Source organism: Artemia sp. Qi Xiang Cuo, chromosome 17 (genome assembly GCF_049724085.1).
Source record: "Artemia sp. Qi Xiang Cuo chromosome 17, ASM4972408v1, whole genome shotgun sequence".
Taxonomy (NCBI): Eukaryota; Metazoa; Arthropoda; class Branchiopoda; order Anostraca; family Artemiidae; genus Artemia; species Artemia sp. Qi Xiang Cuo.
In genome coordinates this window covers 55,480,168-55,506,354 of record NC_142810.1, presented here as the reverse complement: position 1 = coordinate 55,506,354, position 26,187 = coordinate 55,480,168, and the positions used below count along the sequence as shown (strand labels likewise).

Below are 26,187 nucleotides of genomic sequence, written 5' to 3'. Positions count from 1 at the left end.
TTATCATAGAATTCGTTCTGGAACAAATGGACTAAATTTCCTTGCATTCTCATATAAGTTTTCTAATTCAAGTGGTTCAATTCCCCTGTCCCATCTTTGCAGGCATTGTAATATGAATAATGAAACAATTGACCATTGCCTATTTGAATGTAATATGCTGACGTCTGCACAACATACCTTGCTTTCTAAACCGTTAAAATACTTCAAACACCACAAAATCCCACTATCAGTCAAGAGCCTAGCCAACTATACCTGCACACAGAGCATAGAAATCGACATCTATCATCTTATATTTGAACTCCTAGAGTCGAAAGATCTGCTGAAAGATATCTGAATATATCTAATAAATATGAGGCAATCAAGCCAGTAGCTCTGTAGCCCACAGAGTGAAGCAGAAGGAAAAGGGCTAAATAGTTTTACTGAAAAGCCCGCCTGCTGTTAAATAGAAGAGGAAGAAGGAAAACGGTTAAATAGTACTACTGAAAAGCCCGCCTGCTGTTAAATAGAAGAAGAATTTTGTTCTTTTGGTAAGATTTTATTTTGAAATCTGACTGGTGAAAGGGTTCTCTAATAGCCTAGATACCCCCATAAAAATTTTGGAATAGGAAATACAGAAAAACAACCTAAAGGTAGTTGCTGGCCCTTACTTAATGCTTATAAAGTAGGCCTAGGCTATAACTATATTCTTATGTGTTTGTGCATTTGCTAAAAATTGAAAGGTCTGCAAGCATATTTTGGGCAATTTACTGATCTTATATCTTCTAAGAGTATGTTTTTGGCCCTGGGTTCCTTACTGAAAGATTCATTTTTCTTGCCTAACCCCTTAAAGTATAATTTTAGGACTAGCCAGGGTCATAAGGAGACATATTAGAAAACAAATTTTACTTCTTAATATGCAAAATAATTTTGTTAACATATTTTCTAGGGGGAGCACCTTTGGGTAAATTTCTACCAAATCATATTATTGACTTACGCATAAAGTGAATATACCACTCAATGCCTTTTTTTATGCTGATTATGAATATAGTAATCATTTCTATTGGAAATGAATTTCAGCCCCCCCCCCCGATAGCCTAGGCTATATGCCAATTCAGGGTATATATTTCTACAAACTAACCTACCCCTGAATTGGAATATATATGGGGGGGGGGGCTGAAATTCAATTCACAAATAAAGTATTATTATCTTTTTAATAAGAATAAAAAAGTGACTAAAATTGTGTAGTCACTATATTCCTAACTCAATAATATAATTTGGTAGAAATTTACCCACCTTTGTCCTCTCTATCCTCACTGCTGTAAGCTACATTTTTGCCACAAAATTATGAAAAGCAAACACATTTGACTGTATTTACTCCATTTTCAAATATTCTATAGGGAAGTTAAGCACCATCACTGCCATCTAGCAAAAAGATACAAATAGGCTAATATTAACCTAAAAAATTTAGGGTAGGTTTGGTTAGATTAGCTAGATGGCTCTTGGGTGTTAGTTTTTTAAACAATTTTCAAAACTTGGAGAAAAGATAAAATATTGAAAAGTGTGATTAACAAACTGGAAAAACAAGTAAAATAGTGAGGATAAAGGTGCTCCCCTTGGATAATATGTTAAGCTAAAATTCTACTGTAGCTACTTTTGGCTATCTTGGAAAGGAGTTAGGTTAGGAAAATGAAACTTTCAGGGATGGGTCTAAAGGCTAAAGAACGTCCTGGGAAGGTATTTTGAAGTACCTACTTCCAATCCTTCTCTCTCTAGAGGGTCCTGAAATTTGCGTGCATGACAGGTCAACAACATTTTGCCTTAATTGTCAGTTATCAGTTTCTTTTTCTCTGGCTTTAGTTCTGGAAATGCAATTCTGGTTATTTGAGTAGAATTTTAAGCCATATCAGTTTTTTTTTTTAATTTAGGAAATGTAGGCCTATTTGCATATCTTTAAAAACTTATAAATTGGGATTGACCAAAGTTGTGAAGCTGAAAACAATTTTGTTGTACTTTATTTGAGCAGAAGATATATGTATGTATGTATATATTTCCAAAAAAAAGCTATCAGGCCATAGAAAAAAAACAGAATGTAAACATAACAAAACCAAAAGAAATTATTTATTTTGTAATGTTTCACTTTTATTACACACAGATTTTTTAAGGTCATCAAAGGTCAGGACCCTCTAGATAGAGAAGGAGTAGAGGTAGGTCCTTCAAAATACCTTCCCAGGACATACTTTAGCCTGTAGAACCATCCCTGATTGTTTCATTTTCCAAACATAACCCCTTTCCAAGATAGCCAAAAGTAGCTAAAGTAGAATTTTACCATATGTTAATTATCTTAACCTTAAATCACACTTGCCTGCAATAAAGACAAGTCCTATGAATGCCAGTTACTAATGATGATAATTCAACTTGTTAGGTGCATCCCATATTGTGAGCCAAGGTTTCTTGCACCAGTCTTTGTCAACTGCATACTTGAAGGCTTCAACACTGGGCGACATAATAATATTCTGGCTAAGGGAGTTCCAGAGGCTAACTACGTGGTTAGAATAAAATTTGCTTTGCAGCCTGATGTTTGCACATTTTTGATAAAGCTTCAAGGGGTGGCCTCTGGTACTTGGTGACCTGACTATCTGGAACAGGTTGGGGATTGCACTCTGGTCATGTACTAACTTGTATGTCATTATTTCATCTTCTTACCTACACCTATATGTGAGAGATGGTAGTTTGAGCTTATGCAATCAGGTAGGATATGTAAGATGTTCAAATCCTTTTATGCATTTAGCTGCAGGTTGCTGCACTGATTCTAGAATTGAGATATCTCTGTTATTTACTGGTTTAGTGACACACATCCCAAATTCCAATTTTGGTCTGATCAGCCCCTTTATGAGCTTGGTGATCACAGCTGGAGATCTACTGCAGAATTTTCTTTTTATTAAACCAAGAGTTTGGTTGGCACTGGCTACTAATGACTGTGCATGAAAATTAAACTTGAGCTTATAATCAACCAAGACTCCCAGATCTTTTTCACCATGACTACATATGAGTGGCTGTTTTCAGCCATAGCTGGATTCCATAAAATACTGGCACAAGGGGTTATTTGCTCTAAAATGAATGACTGCATTTCTGTGTATTAAATTCAAGCTGCCAGAATTTTGCCCAATTTGACAATGCATCAAGATCAGGCTGTATGGCTCTGGCACTTTGAGGGTCATGAATAGGACCAATTATTTTAGAATTGTCTGAATACAACAAAATTTTATTCTATATGATTGAAGGTGCATTGTTGATAGAGATATTAAATAAAGTTGGACCCAAAACTGTTCCTTGGGGTACTCCACTTTTAACATCTGCTGATTCTGAGAAGAAGGTTGATCTGTTGTCTTCAAATACCCTTACCACCTACTTTCTATTGGTAAGAAATTGCATTATACAGTTGACAATATCATTATGGATGCCCATTGCACAGAGTTTAGAGTTTAGTCTTCTGTGGCAAACTTCATCAAAAGCTTTGGCTAATAACATATCAGTAGGAGATCCCTCATCCATAAGTTTTGAGACATGCTTGTATGTGTTGATGAGGTTAGTGTCAACTGATTGATTAGGACAAAATCCATGTTGATTAGGTGATAGTAGATTCTTAGTATTTAAATGGACCATAATGGCTGAATTGACTATTCGTTCAAGTGGTTTCCCAATTGCTGAGGTAAGACTAATTGGTCAATAATTGTTAGCTTCATTTCTATTGCCCCCTTTGTGTACAGGCATGATGTAAGCATCCTTCTGAGCTTGCAGAATATATTTAGTACTAAGGGACTTCTTCAAAGTAGAGTGAAAGAATACAACAATGCTGTGTTTGTCTTGTGTAGTAGCCAGGGGGTACTCCATCTGGTACTGTAGATTTATTTGGGTTAATTTTTTTCAATAGGGTTTCCACTTCAGATTTGGCTTATATTAATGAGCACCATGCTGTTTAAAATTCCATACCATTGGGGTTCTGGAATTGGGAGTATTATCAGAGACAGTAAATACCAACATGAAAACTGCTTATTTAATGTATTGGCAATCTCCCCTGGGTCACAGATTTTACTATTCTCCAGTAGAAGTTGTATGACAGAATGTCTACCAGGGTTACCAGATGATGCATACCTCCAGATTCCTCATAGTTTTCAGTTGTTTTTTAAGTAAGATTTTGCAGTTGGTCACATGTCTGTTTGTAGGATAATTTTGCATATTATGGAGTAAGAATGGTTTTCTTAACATGTCTCCTTATGACCAGGACTTGTCCTAAATTTATACTCACTCTAAATATAGTCATACGGACCTAGATGTCTTTTTAATATCTCATTCTATTAGCCTATTTAGTAATATAGCCTAAATAAAGTCAAACAGATGACTTTTTTTTAGTTTTTCTTTATATAAATGATGCACTAAAATTTCATACAGAAGACACTGAATCATAAGGAGCAAACTAAAGGTATAAAAGTCATCTGTATGACTTTTTATTGTTTTCTCTATATAGAAGTATGGCAGTATAGTGTCTTCTGTGTGACATTTTTGGTTTTCATCTGTATAAACTTTTTTATATTGCTTTATAATAGAATAAGACATTAAAAGGCTGATGTAGGCTGCTCTATAATAGTATAATGTAAAAAAGGCCACCAGTATTACTGTTTAGTATTTTTTCTATATAGAAGTTGGACAGTATAATGTCTTCTGTAATTATAGTGCATCATTTATGCATAAGGAGAAAACAACAAAAATCTGTATGGCTTTATTTATATTGCTTTATAATAGAATGAGACATTAAAAAGCTATCTTATGACTATGTAGGCTGCTCTATAATAGTACAAGGCACATAAAGTCATTTGTATAATTTTTTATTATTCTCTATAACTAGGGAAAACAGAATAATGTCTTTTGCTCTACTTTATAGAGCTTTCTAAATAAGAGAAATATTTTTTTTTTTTGTAAATACTTTATTATTTAATAAAGTATTTAGAATCTATTATTATTTAATTATTAAAATTAATTTTTTTATTTAAAGTATTTATTATTTAATTATTATTTAATAGTTACTTTATTATTTAATACTTTATTATTTAAATACTTTATATTTAGTGCTTTCTAAATAAGAAAATCTACTTTATAGTGCTGTCTATATAAGAATAAGTGTCAAATCTTGATGCTTAATATATAAAGGACCAATAACTATAATGGTCAAATATTACACACCTGAGAATTTATCTAAGACATGGAATTTGTTTAAAACTTAAATGAATATTTTGGTTATGTATCCAAGTGTTGTTCTCAGCAAAACATATGTTTAAAATAAATTGACTTATATCAGAATTCAATTGTTAAATTAAAAAAAAAGTTCGAGAATCATTAGGCTACTTCATCCAAGTTTAACCAGGAATGAAGATAATACAACATGAAACAAGGTAACTCATTCAAGTAAGTGCAAATCAAGAACATCTTTTAGTGCAATTCTTGCTTTTTTAGCTGCTAACCTAAAAGTTTTATTTGTAATAGGCTCATCAGTAGGCTATCAGCTGTTGATTTTCTGTTAAGTCATTCTTAACTAAATTTGTTTATAAAAGTATTGAGTGATTACTCCCCCAAATACATATTTTAAAGTAATCTGAGATTTAGCTGAAGTTTAATTTCTATTGCCTCACAAACAACTTGTTTGATTTCTAAATCATTGCTGATGAGGAAGGTACTTTCATAAAGCATTGCTTGGCTAGGGTTAAAAAAAAAACGGCTGCTTAGATTAAAATCAACAGAATTTGGTAAATACTTACATTTTTGCAAAATTTAACTAGGATTTAAAAAAATATCACCTTATCCTTTTTGTTATAATTTTTTCCACATTTAATAACTTCCTCTGGGGGGGGGGGTATTTGGGGGTGCCCACCTGCCCAGAGTCTCAGGCAAGTGACCCAAAATTTGAAGAATTTGGGAAAATTAAAATTTTTTCAGAATGTGGGACTGAGCTTAGGCAACGAATAGGTACTATTTGAAAGATAAAGATGGCTTTAAACGATTGTTTGCCTGTTATTTCAAGCAAATTAATGGTCCTATGTCAGTTCTAAATTCTTGGTCAATCTTCTTAAGACCATAGGTGGGCATGCCTTGTTTGCCTCTCATTACAGGCAATCTAACGGTCTTATGTCAATTTTAAATTCTTGGTCAATGTGCTTAAGACTAGGCAGGCATGCCTTTCGAAAAACTAATAAACAAGTATGTGTCCAATAAGAGAGTCATGCATACTCCCGCCATTTACCCATGTCCCAGCCATTTAAACATTTGCCTCTCAATTAATTCAACTATCTGTCTTGGCTTTTCTCTGGCTACAATTAGCCATATCTTGATGCAAGCTGCAAAATACATGATAACTTCAATTCAAAATCAACCATCTTGGTCAAGGCCTTCAGCCTTGACAAGCACAGAGTCATTGTGAAAAAAAAAAACAAGAAAAACCAAAATTCAATGAATTCCAAAATTAGAAGAATTAAAACCAAACACCTAACAACCAAAGGCACGTCATTCACCAATATCCACAAACTTGTACAAAATCCAAAATTTTTTGAACTGCCATCAAAAGATACTAGGAAATGACTGGCCTGTGAAATAAAATTTATTTACCCAAACAAACAAACCAGCAATTAAATAACTCACATAACTATGGCATTTTGTTTCTCATTTTAATAATTGCATTTCTTGCCTTGGTCCATGTTTGTTTTTGGTTTTCTTTGTCTTTTTTGGCATTTTCCTTAAATATTTTTTTGCTTGTGCTGAACAACAAACAAAAAAAATGTTTTTGTTTGTGTTTGTTTGAAGCGTTTTTACTTTTAAAATATTCACTTTGACTTTCTTCAGTATTTTGTTTCTGCTTTAAAAACCCCATTTTGATTGTTTTTTCTTTATATTTTGTGGAACTTTCCAGGTGTGGAGGAACTACTGCTGCATGGTTGCACATTCTGATTTGACAAGTTATTTTGTCCATTCAAGTAAATCTACTTTAGATGCAAAAATCCTTTAATATGTGCCTAATGAACAATACTTTATTCTTCTTTGCAGCAGATTTTTCTGTATTGTGGAGAATACACCTTCTACTAGTGGCATGGGTAAATATTGGATTTAATTGGATATGAGAAGTGATGAGAAGGATGTAGATCAGAATTTCAGTATTTCAGTTTCATCTAGCTTAATTGGAATACTAACCAAATATAGAGTAGAGAAAACACAGAAAAAGAAAAGAAAAAAAGGTGTAACTTATGATTAAAAAGGAAAAGTTGCCCCCCCCCCCCCAAAAAAAAAAGTATTAGTTGGCTCATAAGAGAGGGATCAAGAATAAAGATTAGTTTTAATGTGAAGCAGCAATTCCATTAGACACTCACAAACTTCCAAAAAATGAGATTAAATTTGAGCAAAAAAAATTAAATCACTGGGAATTAATTAAAGTAGAATAAATAAAACCCAAAGAGAAAAATTGGTAGAACTATATTATGTATCACACAATGTTTTATATGTATAATATGTATTACACAAGACAAAAAAAAATGAAGAAGTGAAAATGGCTAGTAATTATGTTTTCCTTACAGGTCAACTATTAAGAGCTGTCAATAGGCCTATCAATAAACAGGAATCCAAGGACTTCGGCATCAAAACACAACCTAAATTGACATAAGTAACACTTAGAGTTTTAAGATCTTCAACCCCATTGGAAGGTAATTTCTTCATATTAGGATTTGTGATTATTATTCTATATGTAATCAGTAGTTTATAGTATAGTCAGTTTGGTAGATGTATCTATTAAGTTCAGTTTGGGTTTTTCCAGAAAAAAATTCTCTGTCAAAGTTTTAGACTGATAGGATAAGAAAAGGTTCTATTTCAGAAAATAGACTTATAATCTAAGCCAATATTCCAATCTAACTAAAGTGTACCAATACCTGGAATCAATGAAAATTGGTTGTTGGTGATTTAATTGAAATATTTGCTTTCTCTTTTTTAATTATTCTTCCTTGTCAATTCAAAACCCCAGTTTTCCCCAAAAATATAGTAACTATTTTCTTTTTACTCTAGCTGAGCTGGTATTGTTACTGGAACACCAACAAGAATTTTGAAAATTTTGGTCTTTTTATATTTTCATGGAAAAAATTTGTCCCACCCTAAACAAATTTATCGGTCTTTTTCTCCTTATTGGTTCCAGGTAATGCTCTTGGATAGATACACAACTAAAAGAAAATATTATTTATATAATTTATGCTTAATTACGCACCACAAGTTTCTATTAATTAACCTAAATCTGTACACTAAAGGAACACCTATTAAAAAGCGTATTATGCTGTTTTTGAAATCTTTAAACAATATTAATTAATTTATCAACTAATTTAACTGATTAATTTTGAATTTAAAGATTGATTTAAAAACATGTCTGAAAATGGAAAGAAGGAAGAGAATCTGAGTAATAGGAACTTGTTGTATTTTATAAAATTACAGAATTTTATTAATAGTATTTTTTTATTTTTTTTATTTTTTTATTTTACATTGTCTAAGTCTATATCTGGGGCTATTAAGGGGACATGAATTTGGCAACCAAAACATATAAAAATAAGGGGTTTTTCAAATATGGGAATGGGATTTGGTTTGCAAAATACTTTAAAAAGTTTCTGTTGCACTGATTTTCTTGTTTCCTTCAATTTTTAACCAGATGGCAGAATAGTTGTTAAACAAAATATTTATCCAACTGTTTTGCATTATTTCACATTAACATGATGCTTTAGGCCTGATAACCTGAGTAAGCTATCCCTCCCCCCCCCCCTGATGGAGGAATGTGTAGCCCACAATATTTATTCCTATATTTTAAAATGATGCAGCACTTTTTCTCTTTGATATTCATATGCCTGTTGTTTAATTTTGCCATAAAGCTTGTTTAATCAAAGCCATAAAACCTTGACGTATTCTTGTTTGCAATTTTTTTCATCTTCCTAGAGCCACTTCATATGGAACGGTTGGTTGGATAGATTTCAGAGGGGGGCTAATTTGAATGGAAAGATCTTGTGCCTTTTTTAAGAGTCAAAAGGGATTGGATGGCAACCAGCCGCTTCCCATACCTTTCTTTCCCCAAACACATCTGATGAAAATTTTCAGGTAGCCAGTTGTTTAAAATAGTCCCAAGGCTAAATAACTGCCTCCAGGATTGACATAAACCCCCAGATCCCTGGGGAAAGGGCTGTAAATTGCCTGTTGTTACCATATACAGTAAGGTAACATCCTCTCAGACGTCTTAGAATCCTATGATGGCTTCTAAATGTATATTTCAATCAAATGAGCCCCATCCGTAGTTTCTACTAACGTCCTTGTGAATAATGATAATACATTGAAGCCTCGTGAACCTTTATAGGGGAAGCTAGTGTATTGCCTCTTTTCTAGTATGGTAAAATTTGCTAAAATCCATCTTCCATTTCACTTGTGTTGAGTTTTTTTCATTTTTTAATAACATGAAATTATTTCACCAATTCAATTAAGTTTGGTGATTTGATTGTGGTGTAATTCCCTATGGTGTTAAAAAAGAGAAGTAGATATTTAAGTTATTTCTCAAAAAAACTATATTTTAATTACTCATGGTTGGAGGTTCAATTTGATACCCTTAAGAGGAAAAAACCTATGAATAACCATCTACTCTGTAAAAATAGAAATTATCAAACAGGTCATGGTGAAGAACTCCAAGTAAGGAGCAACTCATCCCCATAGTAACCAAAACTCTGAAAAGGGGAATTTTTATATTAATAGATACATCAAAAGAATTGGCTCAAACCAATGCAACATCAGAAAATTTTACCATCATATCTGGCATATCAGAGAACGCTACTGTAGAAGTTTTAAGCACTCAGCTAAAAAGTGTGGAAGATTGTATTTTTTTTGTTAGAAGAAAAATTATAGATGCATGTTTATTTGTTGTTTTTTTTGTTGTTGTTTTTTCCCATGGGTGATTGTATCAAATCAATGGCAGTAGAAGACTAGAAGAGGGCTCATTAAAACGGAAATTAAAAGTTGTAGTGCTCTTTTTAAGTAACCAAAAAGATTGGAGGGTAACTACCCCTCCCCCTCCACGCTCCTTTGTTCCTTATGTACATTTTACAAAAGTTTGTATATTCATTTGATTCAGTATAATTGAAATGTATCATAACCATGCCTTTGGGGATGACATGACCCCCCATAGTTCCTTCAGGAAGGGATGTAAGCTACGCAATTTTTCCACTGTTCACATATAGTATTTGCCATTGGGAAAAATAAAAAAAATTTTAAGGGGGGGGGGGATTTCCACGAGGAAAAGTTTTTGGGGGAATTTTCCAAAGAGGACAGTCCATGGTGTTTTAAAACACAGTGTTCAACCACAATGGATTTTGAATATGAATGAGAAGTATTTTAAAAGGACTTAAAGACTTTGGTGATTCTAAATCGTATTGTCTTATTTGCGCGTCCCTGAAAACAAAATATATATTTTTTTTTTTTCATATGAATAGCATTGGAAAACTAAATTAAAATGCAGTGAAATAAAATATTGAATTGCTGAGGTTTCTATGAATGAATATTACAATATACTAAATATTCAGCCAATTTCAGTAGTTCTGTCCTGTTATCTTGATTATTATAGTGATTTAATTAAAAAGCAAGTGACATTATAAGCTTTAGAAGCTTAGGGAAAGAGAGAGAAGGGGATGATACTAGCCAAATTCCTGTGTATTGTAATTTTTTTTCGTTTTAAGTTTAACTTGAATGTTCAATTTAGTTTCAACTTGTTTTAAGATTTATGCATTAGTGTCTGTTTTAGTATCTGTTTCTTTATAGTTGATATGATGATCTATATTAGGTTCTTTTTATTTCGGGTTTCATCTATTCTTCAGTAGTAATTTCTGGTCGTTTTGAGTTTTAGTTATGATACAACGTTTTTGTGCTAATCGTGAGTTTAATATGACTTTTTGGTTTAAATTTTTTTTTCATTTAAAATCTTTTTTTAAATGAAGACAGTAAACACTTATCAATCAGCAGGATAGAAATAGCTGCAGTATTTTAAAATATGGTAGGAATTATTGCTACTTCTGTGGTTAAGAGCAAAATGAAGCATTGTGCTCTTGGGAATGAAATAATTAAGCATATATATTAGTGAAGGACCAATGACAAAATACAGGGGTCTAAACTAGTGATGCTTTGGTATCCTAATTATGTTTAATGCTGTTCCCAAAGATAACACCTGCTGCTCTTACAATTGCATTACAACCCCGTCCGAATTGAGAGGATATAAGCCAAGTTTTTGGGAATAAAGGAAAGTTTGCACATTATTCTCTTTGCTTTTTTTTTATCAATAATGACAAATAAAGCCAATAAAATATATATTTATATATATATATATATGATATATATATATATATATATATATATATATATATATATATATATATATATATATATATATATATATATATATATATATATACATATATGTATATATATATATATGTATATGTATATATATATATATATATATATATATATATATATATATATATATATATATATATATATATATATAATATATAATATATATATATATATATATATATATATATATATATATATATATATATATATATATATATATATATATATATATATATATATATATATATATATATATATATATATATAAACAGTATCCCTCGTTAAAGTCCTTACTATTCAGTAAGTGATTGCTTATTTACCCTCTAATGGATTTTTCTTAAATGGATCAATGGTTTCAACAGAGGCAGCAGGGCAATTCTAGTCCACAAGCGCCATTTGCATAACATCCAAGTATCACTATTTTGAACCAGGTTGCTTGTGTGCTGTCTCTGCGTATGCATTAGAATGCCAAATTCAAACTGGAAGGACTGTAAAATTCTTATGCCTGATTCACATCTGTCAATAAAATCAAAATTACGCACGACTACAGCACCAATTATGTTTGGCGTTCGTAATTTCGTCAGTTGAACATTGTTCAACTTTCAAGCATAGATTTCCTGACTGACCAATCAGATTAAAGGTTTGGGGCATATTTTTTAAAACTAGAAAAGATGGAAACTTAGAAAAGTGGTTCTTCTATCTATGAGTAGTGTCTGACAAAAGTTAAGAAGACGTAATATTAGTAGAGAACAGTGGGACACAAATTAATGTTGGTGCAAACTCTTTGATCTAATTTCTTGCAATTTAAATTTTCTGCTTTTTAAACACAAGTACGACGCAAAAATAAAGAAAAATGTCATATCATTCATGATATTTGGCTTCTTTATCGACAGATGTGACTATGCTGTGGCTCAGGCTTTTTTTTTTTTTTTTTTTTTTTTTTTTTTTTTTTTTTACTCAAGAAAAGGTAATTTTCATTTGCTGTCAGTGATGCTTCTACTAAAGAGATTAAATACCACTATCTCTTTCAATAGCTTTACCTCACTACTTTAAAAGTCTTGAGAGTGGAAAATCCCTCTTGATTAGTAGAAAGTACTGTTTTCCAGTTGCTTTCATTGTAAAAAGGAATTCTGGAAAATTCCTCCGCTCCGAAAAACTAGCCCCATTCAACACTTTCTAAATATAATACGCCACTACCGTAGCATACTCCTCTACTCTAAAATTGAGTAAATTAACGCAATTGAACTTTTTACAGTCCTTACTGGCGGTGCTGATCTCCATTTCATGACCCTTCATCCAGGAAGTGCAATGGGGGAGGGGGTCTGAGGGCTAGTCATCCTGTGCTTTCACAGACCCTTCCTCCTTACTTTCCCCAGATTTGTCCAGGTACCCATTTACAGCTGGGTCAAGTCTGACCAAGCTGACAGAGTCACGCCACTGCCCCCTGTCCTAAATCAAATAACTGGCGAAACCAGGAATCCACCCCTCCCCCTCCTCTTCGGACAAAGAACTCTAATCGAATTGGATTCAACACATGCCATCTGTAGTATATTCAATGCTATTGTGTCTGAGTTTGCATCTTTGCTGGTAACTTGAAAAAGTTTCTGAATTATTTTGAGGTCTTTTCCTGTTGTTGTTTACCCTCTAAAGATAGATTTTTTGTCAAGTAGTGTTTGTATGACCTTCTCCAACTATTAGAATAAGCCCTTTTCCCTGGGTATTTTCGCCTGTGCTATCTTTTTTCTGGGGAATATTATCATGTCATCTATTGTATTAGATCTCAATAACGCCATTTTTGACTTCCAATCATTAAGAAGCATACTGAGAACAAGCAGAAGAGGTGACGGAATCTCCCACAACTGACATATTTGTACCTACCAGTATTCGCTCGCCCAGGTTTCTGAAGCGAGGAGGCAAATCTTCCAGTTTCGCCATCCTGGGGACCCTTGATACCCTGGATGGTCATGATGGTATCGTAAGTGTGAGATCTGACCCTGTCAAAAAAAAAGGTGGATAGTCCATACCCGAGATAAATCCTCAGCCGTCTCTCTTGCCACCACTTCAATTAGTCAGCTAAGAGTATTAACTAATGTTCTTGATACGAAGCTGATGGGTATTCTCAGTAACATCTCTGTTGTTGTGCAAAAATCAATAGTATAATTCCTAGTCTTGTTGAAGTAAATCACTTTGGACATTCTAACTCCTTCTGCCTTTAATTTCTAGACAATGTTGCCCTAAATAAAGCTATTAATGAGGGTTTGTGTTTGAGATACGAGCTTTTTAAAATTAGACGTTTTCAGAAGTTACCTCCTAGATGCTACCGTTGTCAATCGCTGAACCACATAATTGCCCACTCCCATCGACTAATCAAAAGTGTTCAAGGTGCGCTGCTGGACATTGTGACACACGTGATAATCCTTGCACTGAAAGCCCGAATTGCGACAACTGCGGGTGAAATCATGTTTCCTATAGTCTCAGATGCCCAGTGTTAAAAAAAGCTCTGAATAAGGATAAAAAATGATTGTTAGTGGCAATAGATTTTGCTTTGTTTCACTTAATATTAACGGAACCAAAGACAAAGATTGTCTTATTGATGAGCTTCTTGATTATGATATAGTTTTCCTACAGGAACATTTTCTAACTAAGGCCAATACAGATACTCTTAAACGGTCACCCACCCACCACACGTTTCTGCGTGAAGCTAAAAAACGCGCGGTCGACCCTCTGGGGGCCTTGTAGCTTTAGTTCGCCTCGCTAAGAAACCTGAGCTTATTTCTTCCCATCATAATTTACTGGCAATAAAATGTGGAAATATGGTCCTCATCGATGTATTTATGCCAGGTAGTCGTAAGAACATTCCTTTCCTATCTGTCTTCGCGGGTTCTTGTAAGCGACTCAGGACACTTCTGCTTAGAGTGACCAATCAGGGATTAAATAGGATCTTGGCTGGTGATATTAATGCCAATCTTCTGTCCCAATATGAAAAAAGTGACCTGTTTCTTGATGCATTGCCTAGTGGCTATCAGTTAGTCAATAAAGATAAAGTTTACCTACATTCATAACCGTGATGGTTCTAGATCAAACCTTGACGATATTATAGTTTCAAGGGGATCTCTCGTGGTTCCTCCTGTCATTTTTTTGGATGATAAAATTGACGATGATCACTTGCCTTTAACTTGTGAAATTGAGTCGCCTGCTTTACTGGCTTATGACCGTTCTTCTTACCATAATAAATGGTTGGATAATCAAAATTGGAAACGAGTAAATTCTAAAGCTTATTTGTACGTTCTTTGCTCGGTATTATCAAGCCGGAAAATGCCTTTTCACCTTTTACAAACCTCTGTAAGGTTACCGACAGCTAAGATTGATTTAAATTGTTGCTTTTACCAGATCGGGCATTGTTTGAAGTCAGCTGCTTCAGTTTCAGTTGCTGTTGATCGTGTTAGATTTGCCACCAGAAAACCGTTACGGAATGTGTGCCCAGAAGTGAAAAAAGCTAAACAACGCGTGAAGTTTGGCTTCGCCTTTGAATTGCTTGTAATGGCCCAACTCTGATGAAGTATTTAAAATTAAGTAAAATCTGGAACGTAAGTTTAGATCTTCTTTGCGTCAAGCCCACCTAAATGGTTCGGATGGCCCCTCGAATCAGAAGTCTTTGTCTAATGTAATTAATAGCAGCAAGTGTGTGCCTGCTACCGTTTCGATTTTCAAAATCAGTGATTTTGTTGCTCATTTTACTCGTGTTTTTTCTAAATTTAATCATTCTATCCAGTCCATGTTTTCTTCCTTATTGCATCATACTGTTCCTTGAATTTTCTGGCAAGTCAATATAAAATCAATTTCAAGTTGCGATGTTTATTAATTTATTAAGAGTGTTATTAAATAATGTGCTCCTTATAAGAATGTTCTGTTTGACAATTATTTCATCACTAAAAGTCCACTATTTCTAACACACAATCGGCTCTTCTTTTATATGTGTTTAGCCCAGTCGTTAGTTCCAGATAGTTTTTTTTTTCGGGAATCGTAGCATCAGTTTTGAAAAAGGGAAAGGACGCAGATCAGTGTTCCAGTTATTGACCAATTACAGTTTCCTGTTTCATGAGCAAGCTGTTCGAGTATGTCGTATTGCCTAAAATTTTGACTAAATGTGATTTTTTTGACTATCAAGTTGGTTTTAAAGCTAAGGTTTGTTGTTCTTAATTCACAAGTAAACTTTGCAAGCTTCTAGTCTTTGCAAAAATGCAAAAAAGGCCCCTTTTTTTTTGATCGGGTAATATCTTAGGTGCTTTTCACAACGTTGTAAATTTGCAAGCACTTCACTGCTTAGTTAAAGCAGGGGTTAATTCTTCTGTAGTAAAAGTGATTCAATATTAATATTCCAATTCGTTGGTTTGGTTAAAACGATGTCTGATATACCCGAGCCTATCTCAGTAAAGAAGGGAGTCAGGCAAGGTGGTGTGTTGTCTCCATATACTTTTAAAACTGTGCTAGCGGACTGTTTGCGAATGCTACCTACTACTGTGTTTTTAGATGATACTGCTCTTAGTTACAATACCTAAACTGATGATGTTCTGATAGTTAGTCATACGAGGCCAGGCCTCACAAAGAACCTAAATGTTCTGATTAATGCATTTGAGTATGATTGGGCTTTCTGTAAATGCTTTATAATGCGATTTTCTGTGGTTTAATACTTCTAAACCTGCCACTCCTTTACATAGAGGTACAATGCTACTCAAGTATATCCTAAAGTTGAAACGGATTGGCTTTATTATTTCTGATATTCTTACAGTTATATGGTTATTTTTTGTTGCTAGCGTTGTGCAGTGTTTTCAATTCTCACATGGCGAAATCTCTCCTAATAGAGGGAGGTACAGCCGCCGAGGCTTATGTAAACTTTACCATAGTTTTTGTTCTCCTGCAATTCTTTTTCTTTCCAGTTTGCAGCCTTTAATGCGCGAAAAAACTGTCTTCAGCTAAGGAGAGGTTATTTTAAATATTGTAAATTCCTGCTATATTTACCAAGGTGATACAGAAATCACAGGATTATTTCCATTTTGGACTTATCGACCCTCTAGTGCTGCTTGACAACATCGCTAAGGATCTGAGGACCAATACTCCAAGGAAGATATGTGCCAGTAGCCCCCTTACTTTTTATTTTCCAGATTAGTGATACTATCGATATAGTTAAGTTATTTATGTTGTGTTTTCCTTATTATTTCCTTGTGGATAATATTATTTTGTTGTTTTCTTATTTTTTTACTCCGCGTTTATTTTATGTTGCAGGTTACAAATAAGCTTACTTACTAATTCTACCGCGCTATACTCTCGGCTAGAACGACTCCTCTTTAGGACCAGGTATCAGCCTAAATAACGTATTTAGCTGTTGTATTTCAGTGGCTGTACAGTTACTACATTTATTTAAAATACAGGGTGGCCGCCAAGGCAGATTTTTTACAAAAAGGCTCAGAAAATTGGAGGAAAGTTCGATTTTTGTCCGACCCATTACTTCAAATAGGTCAGAATTCCATGTTTTTGGTCACGAAACTTTGCGAGATTGCATTGTTTATTTTTGCTTCTCATAATTCTAAGCTAGGTTTTATTACCTTTATTTCTTTCTTTCCATGCTCTTACTTTAATGTTATTTTTTTCGATTTTCAAAGAAATTAAAAAAGAATTGGAAGTTTTTCACGAACATTACTAACGATTATTTTTGTAATATTACCTTAAATCAGTGTTTTTTATGTTTTTTTGGGAATTTTATTAGCAAAAGCAGAAATAAGGGATGCAAATTAGTGATTAGTGATGCCGGTATACTGTATTAATCAGGTAAAGTTTGTTGAAGTTTTGGCTAAATATTGCTATTAGAAGCTAAGCTGTGCTATTTTCTACTGGCTTATTAATTTTTCTTTTCTGTGAAAAAAAAAATCTTATCAAGTCAGTTTTTTTGTCCATCTAGTCACTTTTCTGAAAGTTTCTGTGGCAATGACAAGTCTTTTTTTTTGTCGGGCAGTCCTGAAAATAGGTATTTTATTAGGTTCTAGGCGTTTACCCCCCCCCCCCCCTGAAAATACTCCGTCCACCGTGTAAAATACCCCCTCCCACGTGGAAAATACTCCACCCCTCGGAAAACACATCCCTGCTGAGAGGAAACTATTCCCAAAATTGTTTTCCCCAATAAAAATTCACCCAGGCAATCCCCCGCCCCTTGCAAAAAATCCCCCACAAAAAGTGTCCGTATATTTCCCTATAATAAATACTATCTATGCGCAGTATACAAATTACAAAGCTTAAAAAGGTACTTGGACTTCTACAATGGGGTTCTCTGATTGTTTTGAAGTTAAGGAAGGAGGGAGATGCCTCAAAGGGTGCATTTTAATGCCATAACATCCCAGCTCTGATAGAGTCAACAGATAACTGTAGAATTAGTTCTAAGGGAAAGACGAGGGGAAGGTGGAGGTAGAAATTTATATAAACCCCAGAGTTGTAATCGGGATTTTTGTTTGGGGGGGGGGGTCAAAAGAACCTTAAAAAAAATCAAAAATGTAAAATTGATGTCTACTCCCTTGTGATTTCTGGGAATATTTCTGGTCTACGTTATTATTATGAAAGGAAAGAGTGACATTAAACCCCAAGGAGAGTAGAATTTATTCCGTATAGAAAGAGGACTAGCCTTCTTCATCCATACCTCCACCTCACAGTCGTAGACACTTTGGAGGGTGGCCATTAGATCAGAAATTTGGAATTCTAGTCTATTTTTTTATAAGTCGAAAATGATTAAAGACTAATCAGCCGTTGGGGGGGGGGTATTTTCTGAAGGGGGATTTTCCAGGGGGGGGGTAAACTCCAACCACCATTTTATTATTACCTGATTATTGTAAAGGTCTTCTTCTGCTACTTTTATTGGGCTAAAATAAAGTGTATTTGGCACAGAAAACACAAATGTTCACCATTCTTTGATGTAGCCTATTCATAAAAAAAGCTGATTCGGGAAGAAAAATTCCTAGCCCCATCTGGCATTCGACAATTTTAACCTACCTACGTAAAGCAGGCTAGCCTAATTAATAGGAATTTTCATCTTGGGGGAGGGGTATTTCATTCAAAATAGAATTTTATATTACTGGGACTTTCATAACAAATACTTTTTTGTTTTTGTTGAGGATGACAACAAAAAAGTACCCCAATTAAATGTAAAATTGAACAAGAATCATAACTTAATAGAAAACTAAAATCTCGAATGAAGAGGAAACGTGATTACATCCTATACTTCTGTTTGAAGTGTGCTTCGGTTCCTTATTTTGCTGTTATGAGGACCGATTTTCTCATATCAATCATGTAGTCCTTATCAGCTGTAGTCCTTATCATGTAGTCCTTATCAGCTGTAGTCCTTATCATGTAGTCCTTATCAGCTCTTTAAAAACTAATTGGTTGGAAAATTATTTGAAGTTGTAAACTTGCACCAAGTACATATGTTTTATACATATGTTTATATGTACATAATTATAAACATATAATGTTTAATAAACATTATGTTATAATGTTTAATTATGTTATAATGTAATGTTATAATGTTATAAACATTATAAACATATTATAATGTTTAATTATGTACATAATTATACATATGTACATATGTTTTATGCACCAAGTACATATGTTTAATTTATGTAACCCAAACCTAATTGGCTCTCCTCTAAGAAATTATTGGGCAATTTTGTGAAATGATAAGCAAAGGTAAATCAATTGCCCAAATTATCTAATTCATTCATAATTATTTTTGTTTTGTTTTTAATTTGAATTATTACTTTAGGTATGATCGCTTCATTTTATATGCAACTCTTTACTATCCTTTAGATATCGTTTTTAAGTTAATATCTGTTGTTTTTTAATTGATATTAAATAAAAAAAAACAAGTTCTTTTAACTGAAAGTAAGCAGCAATATTAAAACTGAAAACGAATAAAAATTATTCTGTATATGAAGGGGTTTTCCCCATCTTCAATATCTTGCTCTTGAGTTTCAATCTTGCTCCTTACTATCAGTTGATAAAACTTGTTCTTTTATTTATTTTCTCGATCGTCTTTCAAATAATGCCAATAAATCTGGCTCACCCTCAATGAAAAGTTCCTACCCCCTCACAACAAACTCCTCCGTGGAGTGCCTCCTACGTAAAATACACCCAACCCCGTAAAATTTCCTCTGGACAATTCCATCCTCGCTGAAAATTCCCCCTCCCCTCCATACAATTTCTTGCAAGAGATTCAGCCGAAAATTTGCCTCCACACGCAAAATTGTCCCCATTTAAACCCACACAAAGCACAATATCCCCCTTCCAAAAAACGTCTGTATGCTTCCCAATAACAACTATCGTACATAAACAAGGGGAAAATTTTGTAACTTAAAAACCTACCCCCAAAGACTGGGGGTGGGTCATATTATCTCCAAAGGCAAAGTTTTTGTACTTTTCAACTCATCTGAATAAAATGGATATCTCAAAGTTATGATCGGACGATTTTGGTGAAAAAAAAGGGGTGGTGAGGGTGGGTCGTTGCCCTCCAATCTTTTTGGTCACTTAAAAAGGTTGCTAGAACTTCTAGTTCCCTCTTCCGATGTTTTAGGATCATTTGTTCAATTCGGTCACCCCTGGAAGAAAAGATTTCTCCGTTTTTCAAGTCAGGCAAAAAAGTGTGTAGCTTATGATGGGAATCGTCATAATAAGCCGATTCGTTTGATATATTTATTGATATCAAAATTCAGTTTTTTTTAAGTTTCGGTTACCATTGAGCCCTGTCGCTCCTTACTTACAGTTTGTCACCACCAACTGTTTGATGGCTTTATTGTTGGTAAATATTCTTGAGGATTTTTTTTTTTCCAGTTTTTATGCTTGAGACTTAATATTTTGGATTGCGATTAAGAGTTGTGAGCAAAATTAGATATTCACTCAAAACATTTCAAGTGGAGAGGGGTAGTGATCTTTATTCCAAAGGATCGAAAATATGTGTACTGTATTCCTTTCATAGGACTGAAACCATCTCCTACAGATGTCATAGAATCTATATATATATATATATATATATATATATATATATATATATATATATATATATATATATATATATATATATGCATAATGTCAGGGGGCGCGTAAACTACCACTGAAGGAATTATTCCTTGACAAAAACTGGACTGATGTGTTTTATCGTCGAAGTGTCATGTGTATTCTGTCGCCACGTTGCCTATTCTCAGAAAAGTGATTTTAAAACACCACAGGAATCCTGTGGCCAATTATAAACTGGCAGTGTCTCCCGAAAATTTGCTTCTACTATCCCCAAATTTTCGGGAAAAAAAAGCGAATATCTCGCAAAAATTGAGCGGCAAAAATGCTTGGGCCTAGAAGCATCCAAGCTCTAAATCCGGTCCTGCATTTATGTCTTACTCAACCACTTTATCAAAAGTCTTTTATTGTTCTGTTTGTTGTAATGGATTGTTCAAAAAGACTCGACCATTTGTAAAAACAAAAACAAAAAAACTAATTAGTTGTCTTGGACGTTACGAATCACTAAAATATATTTGTTTCATATTTTTTATCTTCATGGATATTCTCTTGGGCGTTTCTTATGCCCTGCAGTTTTCAGGCCAATCGGTGAAAAATAGTTGAATCTTTTGGGCCATGAGTCTATCATCCTAATTTCTCTTTCGAAATTTATCGTTGTTACCCAGGTTCTCGAAGTCAAACTTACTCACTGTGAAATTTTCAATCCTATCAGAGACAATACAAATCTTAAAACTATTTTTGAATGCTATGAACCGGTTCAGCTAAAATTTGTTTCTACTTTTTGTCTTTATATATTATATTCGCTTTTCTTGAATATAATTCCATCCCAAGTACTCATTTGTTGTGTGTTGTCTACAAACTAATTATCAGTTGATTTTCCACCTTTTGTTGCTATTTTGTTAAAAACAGGTTTACGTTGCTTACTTAATCGACATGCCAACCTGTGTTGCCTGGCCAATAGGCCGAACGTTACTTAAATATGGAGTAGCCATACCCAACGTCGTGTTTACCTTTCACCACTTTGCCTCCAGACGGTGGGCTGGTATGCCTGGCTTGAAACAAAATGGCCACAATGTCGATTTTATACCACTTTTGTTTTCAGACTGTTGCATTTTTTTTAGATTTATTTTTGTTGTTTTCAATTGCGTCTTCGTGAACTAAAAAGATGCAAATTATAGAAAAAACTTAAAAAAATGAATCTTAACTTGAATGTTCAAGTTAAACTTTTAACGAAAAAAACTGAATGCAAAGCAGGAACTTAGCTAACTGAAAAATTTCTTAATTCTATTGCGTCATTTGCGTCTTAATACCAAATATATTATGATTTTTTATATTTATAAACCTGAAAACAAGAAATATAAATAAAATTTTGCGTTGCTGAAATTCCCAGTAATTAGTACCATTATATACTAAAAAGTCATTATATTTTCGCTAGTTTTTTTTCCAGTGATCATGATTATTATAATAATTTATTTTTGCGGACAGATTGAAAGATTAAAGCACATTGTACAGAGTACGTATAGTTTTCAATAAAATGTAAATCAAATAATAGGGCTTTGAAACCTATTGGAAACTTCAGGAAAGAGGGATGGGGGGAGAAGCTGTAGTCATGTTTACATTAAGGTATATCCCTTTTTAAGTTTCAGCAATGTTCAATTTAATTTTTGTTCGTTTTCAGAATTAATTATTATCTGTTATCTTTAATTTCTGTTCTTTTTTATTTCATTTATTCTTTGATAGTAATCTTTCTTGGTTTTAAGTTTAAAGTATTATAGGACTTTCTTTATCACCTCAAGTTTAATGAGCTTCTTCGCATCTGTTTGAAAATTTCTTTTGTGGTTTTTTTTTTTTTTTTTAATTAATAATAAGAAAGAGGTGAATAGGCACTTAATACTTGTTAATTTTTTTTTTTTTTTTTAGCTTAGGAATTCCATTATCTTCATCATTGAGACCATCCTTGAATGGTTGGTAAACAACCAGTACTTGGTCTCAACCCTTTGTTCTTTTTTTTATTGTGATGTAGTGAGTAGTGTGCTGTATTGTGAGTAGTGAGGATTTAAGATGGGTAATTTCGGTTCGTGGTAATTTTTTGGGTATTGGAGAAAGGAGGAAATATATTGGGAATTATAGGATTAAAAATGGTCCTTACCAGTGTCCTATGTGTGGAGAGGAGGAAGATCTTATCCATTTTGTGGGTACATGCCAGGAGTTAAGAAATTTGAGGAGGGAAGTGTTTTCAACAGATTTTGGAGGAGTGGATTGGTTTGAAAAATTTTTAAAAAGTAGAAATTTTGATGATTTAGAAGGTTGGGTAAATTTGTAAGAGTGGGTATGGCACATAGAGAAACTTTTTTGATGAATTGTGAGTAATTTAATGTGTTGTTTTTTTTTTTTTTTATTTTTGTTTTGTTATTTTGCCATGGCCCGAAAAGGCTTTTGTTGCAATAAATATCTATCTATCTATCTATCTATAACAGTAATAATTAATCTTTTTTACCGTATAGATGTCTTTGCTGTGGTCAAGACGGCTACCGAGGGAAAAGGAGCTCGAACAAGCGTTTGCCACCACCAACCTGTCTGCATTAAAACATTGGAGCAAACCAGAAAATATTCCTATCGTCACCAGCAAGGATACACAGCCTGCAGTACTACCCGACCGTATAGTCATGGGAGGGCCTATTTCTGGATTCACAGTATTTTTTGGAGATACCGACACCTGGCGGGTGCAACCTCCAGAGGGCAGGCTGTCCGAGATGTTCAAGCATCTCCACCTACGCCGCGATCACATGGGAGTAAATGAAATGTATCACCACGTAAAAAATTTTGTTCACGCTCCTAAAATTCACCAGATCTTAAAAGAGTCGGTGAAGGAATGCGTCTGCAACGCTTGGAAGGAAGAATGCCTTCGAAAAAGCCGGCTACCGTCACGTCGCAAGGGTAAAGGAGCCAAGGCAGCTCACAATTTTCCTTCCACTTTACCAGCTGTAGCTATGCATCCCCAGGGACGGCAGGTTTTGCCCAACCCTCCTCGTCTAACGGATATCTTCGTCTCTTCGTCTCCTCGCCTAATGGATGATCAACAAACTATCTGCAACAGCTTTGAGAGACGGCAGGCCAGTCCGAATTGTCCCTCTTCTTCGCCCCACCTGAATAATCCCCAACAGTGGTTGCTCTCTTCACGTGATAATGCCAAATCATCACATAACCTCAGTCTTCCATATCCTCAAAGACCCTTGGTTAGAAACGGGAGTTCCCTTGCCTGGCAAGAGGGTAACCCTTCCCAAACTATCCACACGAGGGCCAACCCCCGTGATGAATCCTTGTCAATGGAGAGGGATCAATGCTGGGCGACACTCACTCCCCGAAATCCAGCATTCAACCCAACCTCAAATATTTCATTCCCACGTTGCTTCTCAAAAAACAAAACCCTGAGTCGACGCCACCCATATCTAACCTCTGTTCAATCTCAGGGTAACACTTTAAAAATGACCGAGGTCATGCACCCTGCCACAGATATAAGGTACCAAGACTTCCCAAACCATTTTTCTGCACAGCCAAGGGAAAGTACCTTTTTGAATATCTTTAAAGATTGTCAGAAGAAAAGTACGGCTGGGATTTGGGACATCTTCCCTAGGAAGGAAAATATGAGCCTCCTCGATGCTATTCCAGGAGACAGGGTGGAAATTCCAGCACCGAAATCATTTTCTATGGCCCCCATTATTCGGCCGGGTAGAAAGGCAGGTTTACTTCCGCATCCGGCAGGTTTACTCCCGCATCCGGCAGGTTTACCCTCATACAGAGGAAGAAGATATTGAGAACAACATCGCTGGCAAAAGGTCGGGAATGAAGCTATACAATGGAAGAAGATAAACGTTTAATTGCAAAATTCTCGAAGTCTTTTTTTTTACTGAAGGTATGTTTGGCGTCCATTTAGCTTAATGAAGTTTTCTTTGATGTTGAATGACGCCTATTTAATTTTGTCTAAACGTCCTTATTTTTATATTAAATTCTATGTAAATTTGTTTACGTTTCTTATGTAATTGACTCAGTGACTTGTGTTAGCTGACCACTAATTCGTCTGTTCTTATTTAAAAGTCTTACCCTTTGCCACGGACTGGCACGGAGAGGTCTAGACAAATGAGCGTGGAACGCATTTTTCTATACCTTTTGTTTCAGACTTTATGCAGATTAAACAAGCAGTCCTTTTGCATATACTGCGTATCTTTTACCCATTTCCGGTTAGGGAAATACTGTAAGATTACAGCTGGTGTATGTCTAGTTTTGTGTGAAAATCTAACTTTGGTAATCTTCAGCTGTGAGAACACCAGATGTTATCATGAAGAAGTTTAGGGGGTCTCCAGGCATAATATCCGTTTGTTTACCTGAATGCACTTAGTATGCATAATTAATATCCTTAGCTGCATTCGTAGTGGTAGAAGCAGCACATAGAGCCTAGTGTCGTATGCACGTAGCTTAACCTCCCCTCAACCTACCCTGTTGTTTAAAAAATTCTAAAACTACATGTTTTTACTTGCTATATTTTAATAAAAACCAACCTGTCATTTATTAACTTTAGTTTGAATACAACTTATTTTCTTATTAATATAACTAAATATTAATTATATAACTAAATTTTAATACAACTTGGTTGTGTTTGCTCTCTAGGTGCAAATAGGAGCTTGAAACCTCTACACTATGATTATCTCATACGCTGAATCTGATGGTGTGATTTTCATTAAGATTCCTTGACCTTTAGGGGGTGTTTCTCTTTTTCAAAAGTTAGGCAAATTTTCATAGGCTCGTAGCTTGTAATAGGAATCTTATATATTTTGAGTCGGCATAATAAGCCGATTCTTTTTATGTATTTATTAATAACAAAAATCCGTCTTTTACAGTTTTGGTTACAATTGAGCCAAGTTGCTCCTTACTTACAGTTTTTTACCACGAACTGTTTGATAGCTTTATTGTTGGTAAATGTTCGTGAAGATTTTTTTTCATGTTTTATGCTTGAGACCTAGCATGTTGGATTGCAATTTAGATTTTTGGGCAAAATTGAATATTCACTCAAAATATTCGATCAACCTTAGATGCAGTAGTATTTCTACTGCAAATTTTCAAGTGGAAGGGGGGGGGGAGCAAGTAGTGTGGGGCTAATCCATACAAAAGGCCACCCTTCGATTTCCAATACCGACGCTTTTTTAAGACTGTGCTGCCATCTACATAACCAGAATCATAGATGGCGTTATTGTTAATTACAGTTATAGATTGGGACAGTTTTCTTTTCCAACGACACATTTTTTAGCTTCTAAGTAGTTTTCTATTTGATTTTATGAAATTTATGTCTGATCCTAATTTCTATTTTGAGGTTTGTTGTTGATACCAAGGTTATCTTAGTCCAGTCTACTTACTATGAAATTTTCAATCTTATCAGAAACAATACAAATCTTGGACCTATTCTTGAATGTTATGAACCGGCACAGCTAAAATTTGTTTCAACATTTGTCTGCATATTTTATATTCGCTTTTCTTGATTATAATTCTGTTCTAAGTACTCACCTGTTGCATGTTGTCTAAAAATTAATTATCACTATTTCCTACCTATTGCAGTTATTTTTGTTAGAAGCAGGTTTACGTTTCTTGCGTAATTGAGTTACCAACCTTTGTTGCCTGTCCAGTAGTTTGACCGTCACTTAATTGTGGAGA

The 26,187-nt window shown here is 34.3% G+C and overlaps 1 protein-coding gene across 2 annotated transcripts; it reads left to right on the top strand.

Moving 5' to 3' along the window:
* Positions 1-236: 236 nt before the first annotated feature.
* Positions 237-24,694, top strand: LOC148942378 (uncharacterized). 2 transcript variants are annotated; one of them, XM_089102932.1, is made up of 3 exons: positions 237-527; positions 7,593-7,718; positions 22,989-24,694. In XM_089102932.1, the coding sequence occupies exon 3, from the start codon at positions 22,989-22,991 to the stop codon at positions 24,297-24,299; it is 1,311 nt and encodes a 436-aa protein (XP_088959058.1). In that variant the 5' UTR covers positions 237-527; positions 7,593-7,718; the 3' UTR covers positions 24,300-24,694. The 2 variants fall into 2 exon arrangements, with proteins under 2 accessions (XP_088959058.1, XP_088959059.1); XM_089102933.1 differs by lacking the exon at positions 237-527 and adding an exon at positions 605-629.
* The last annotated feature ends 1,493 nt before the right edge of the window (positions 24,695-26,187 follow it).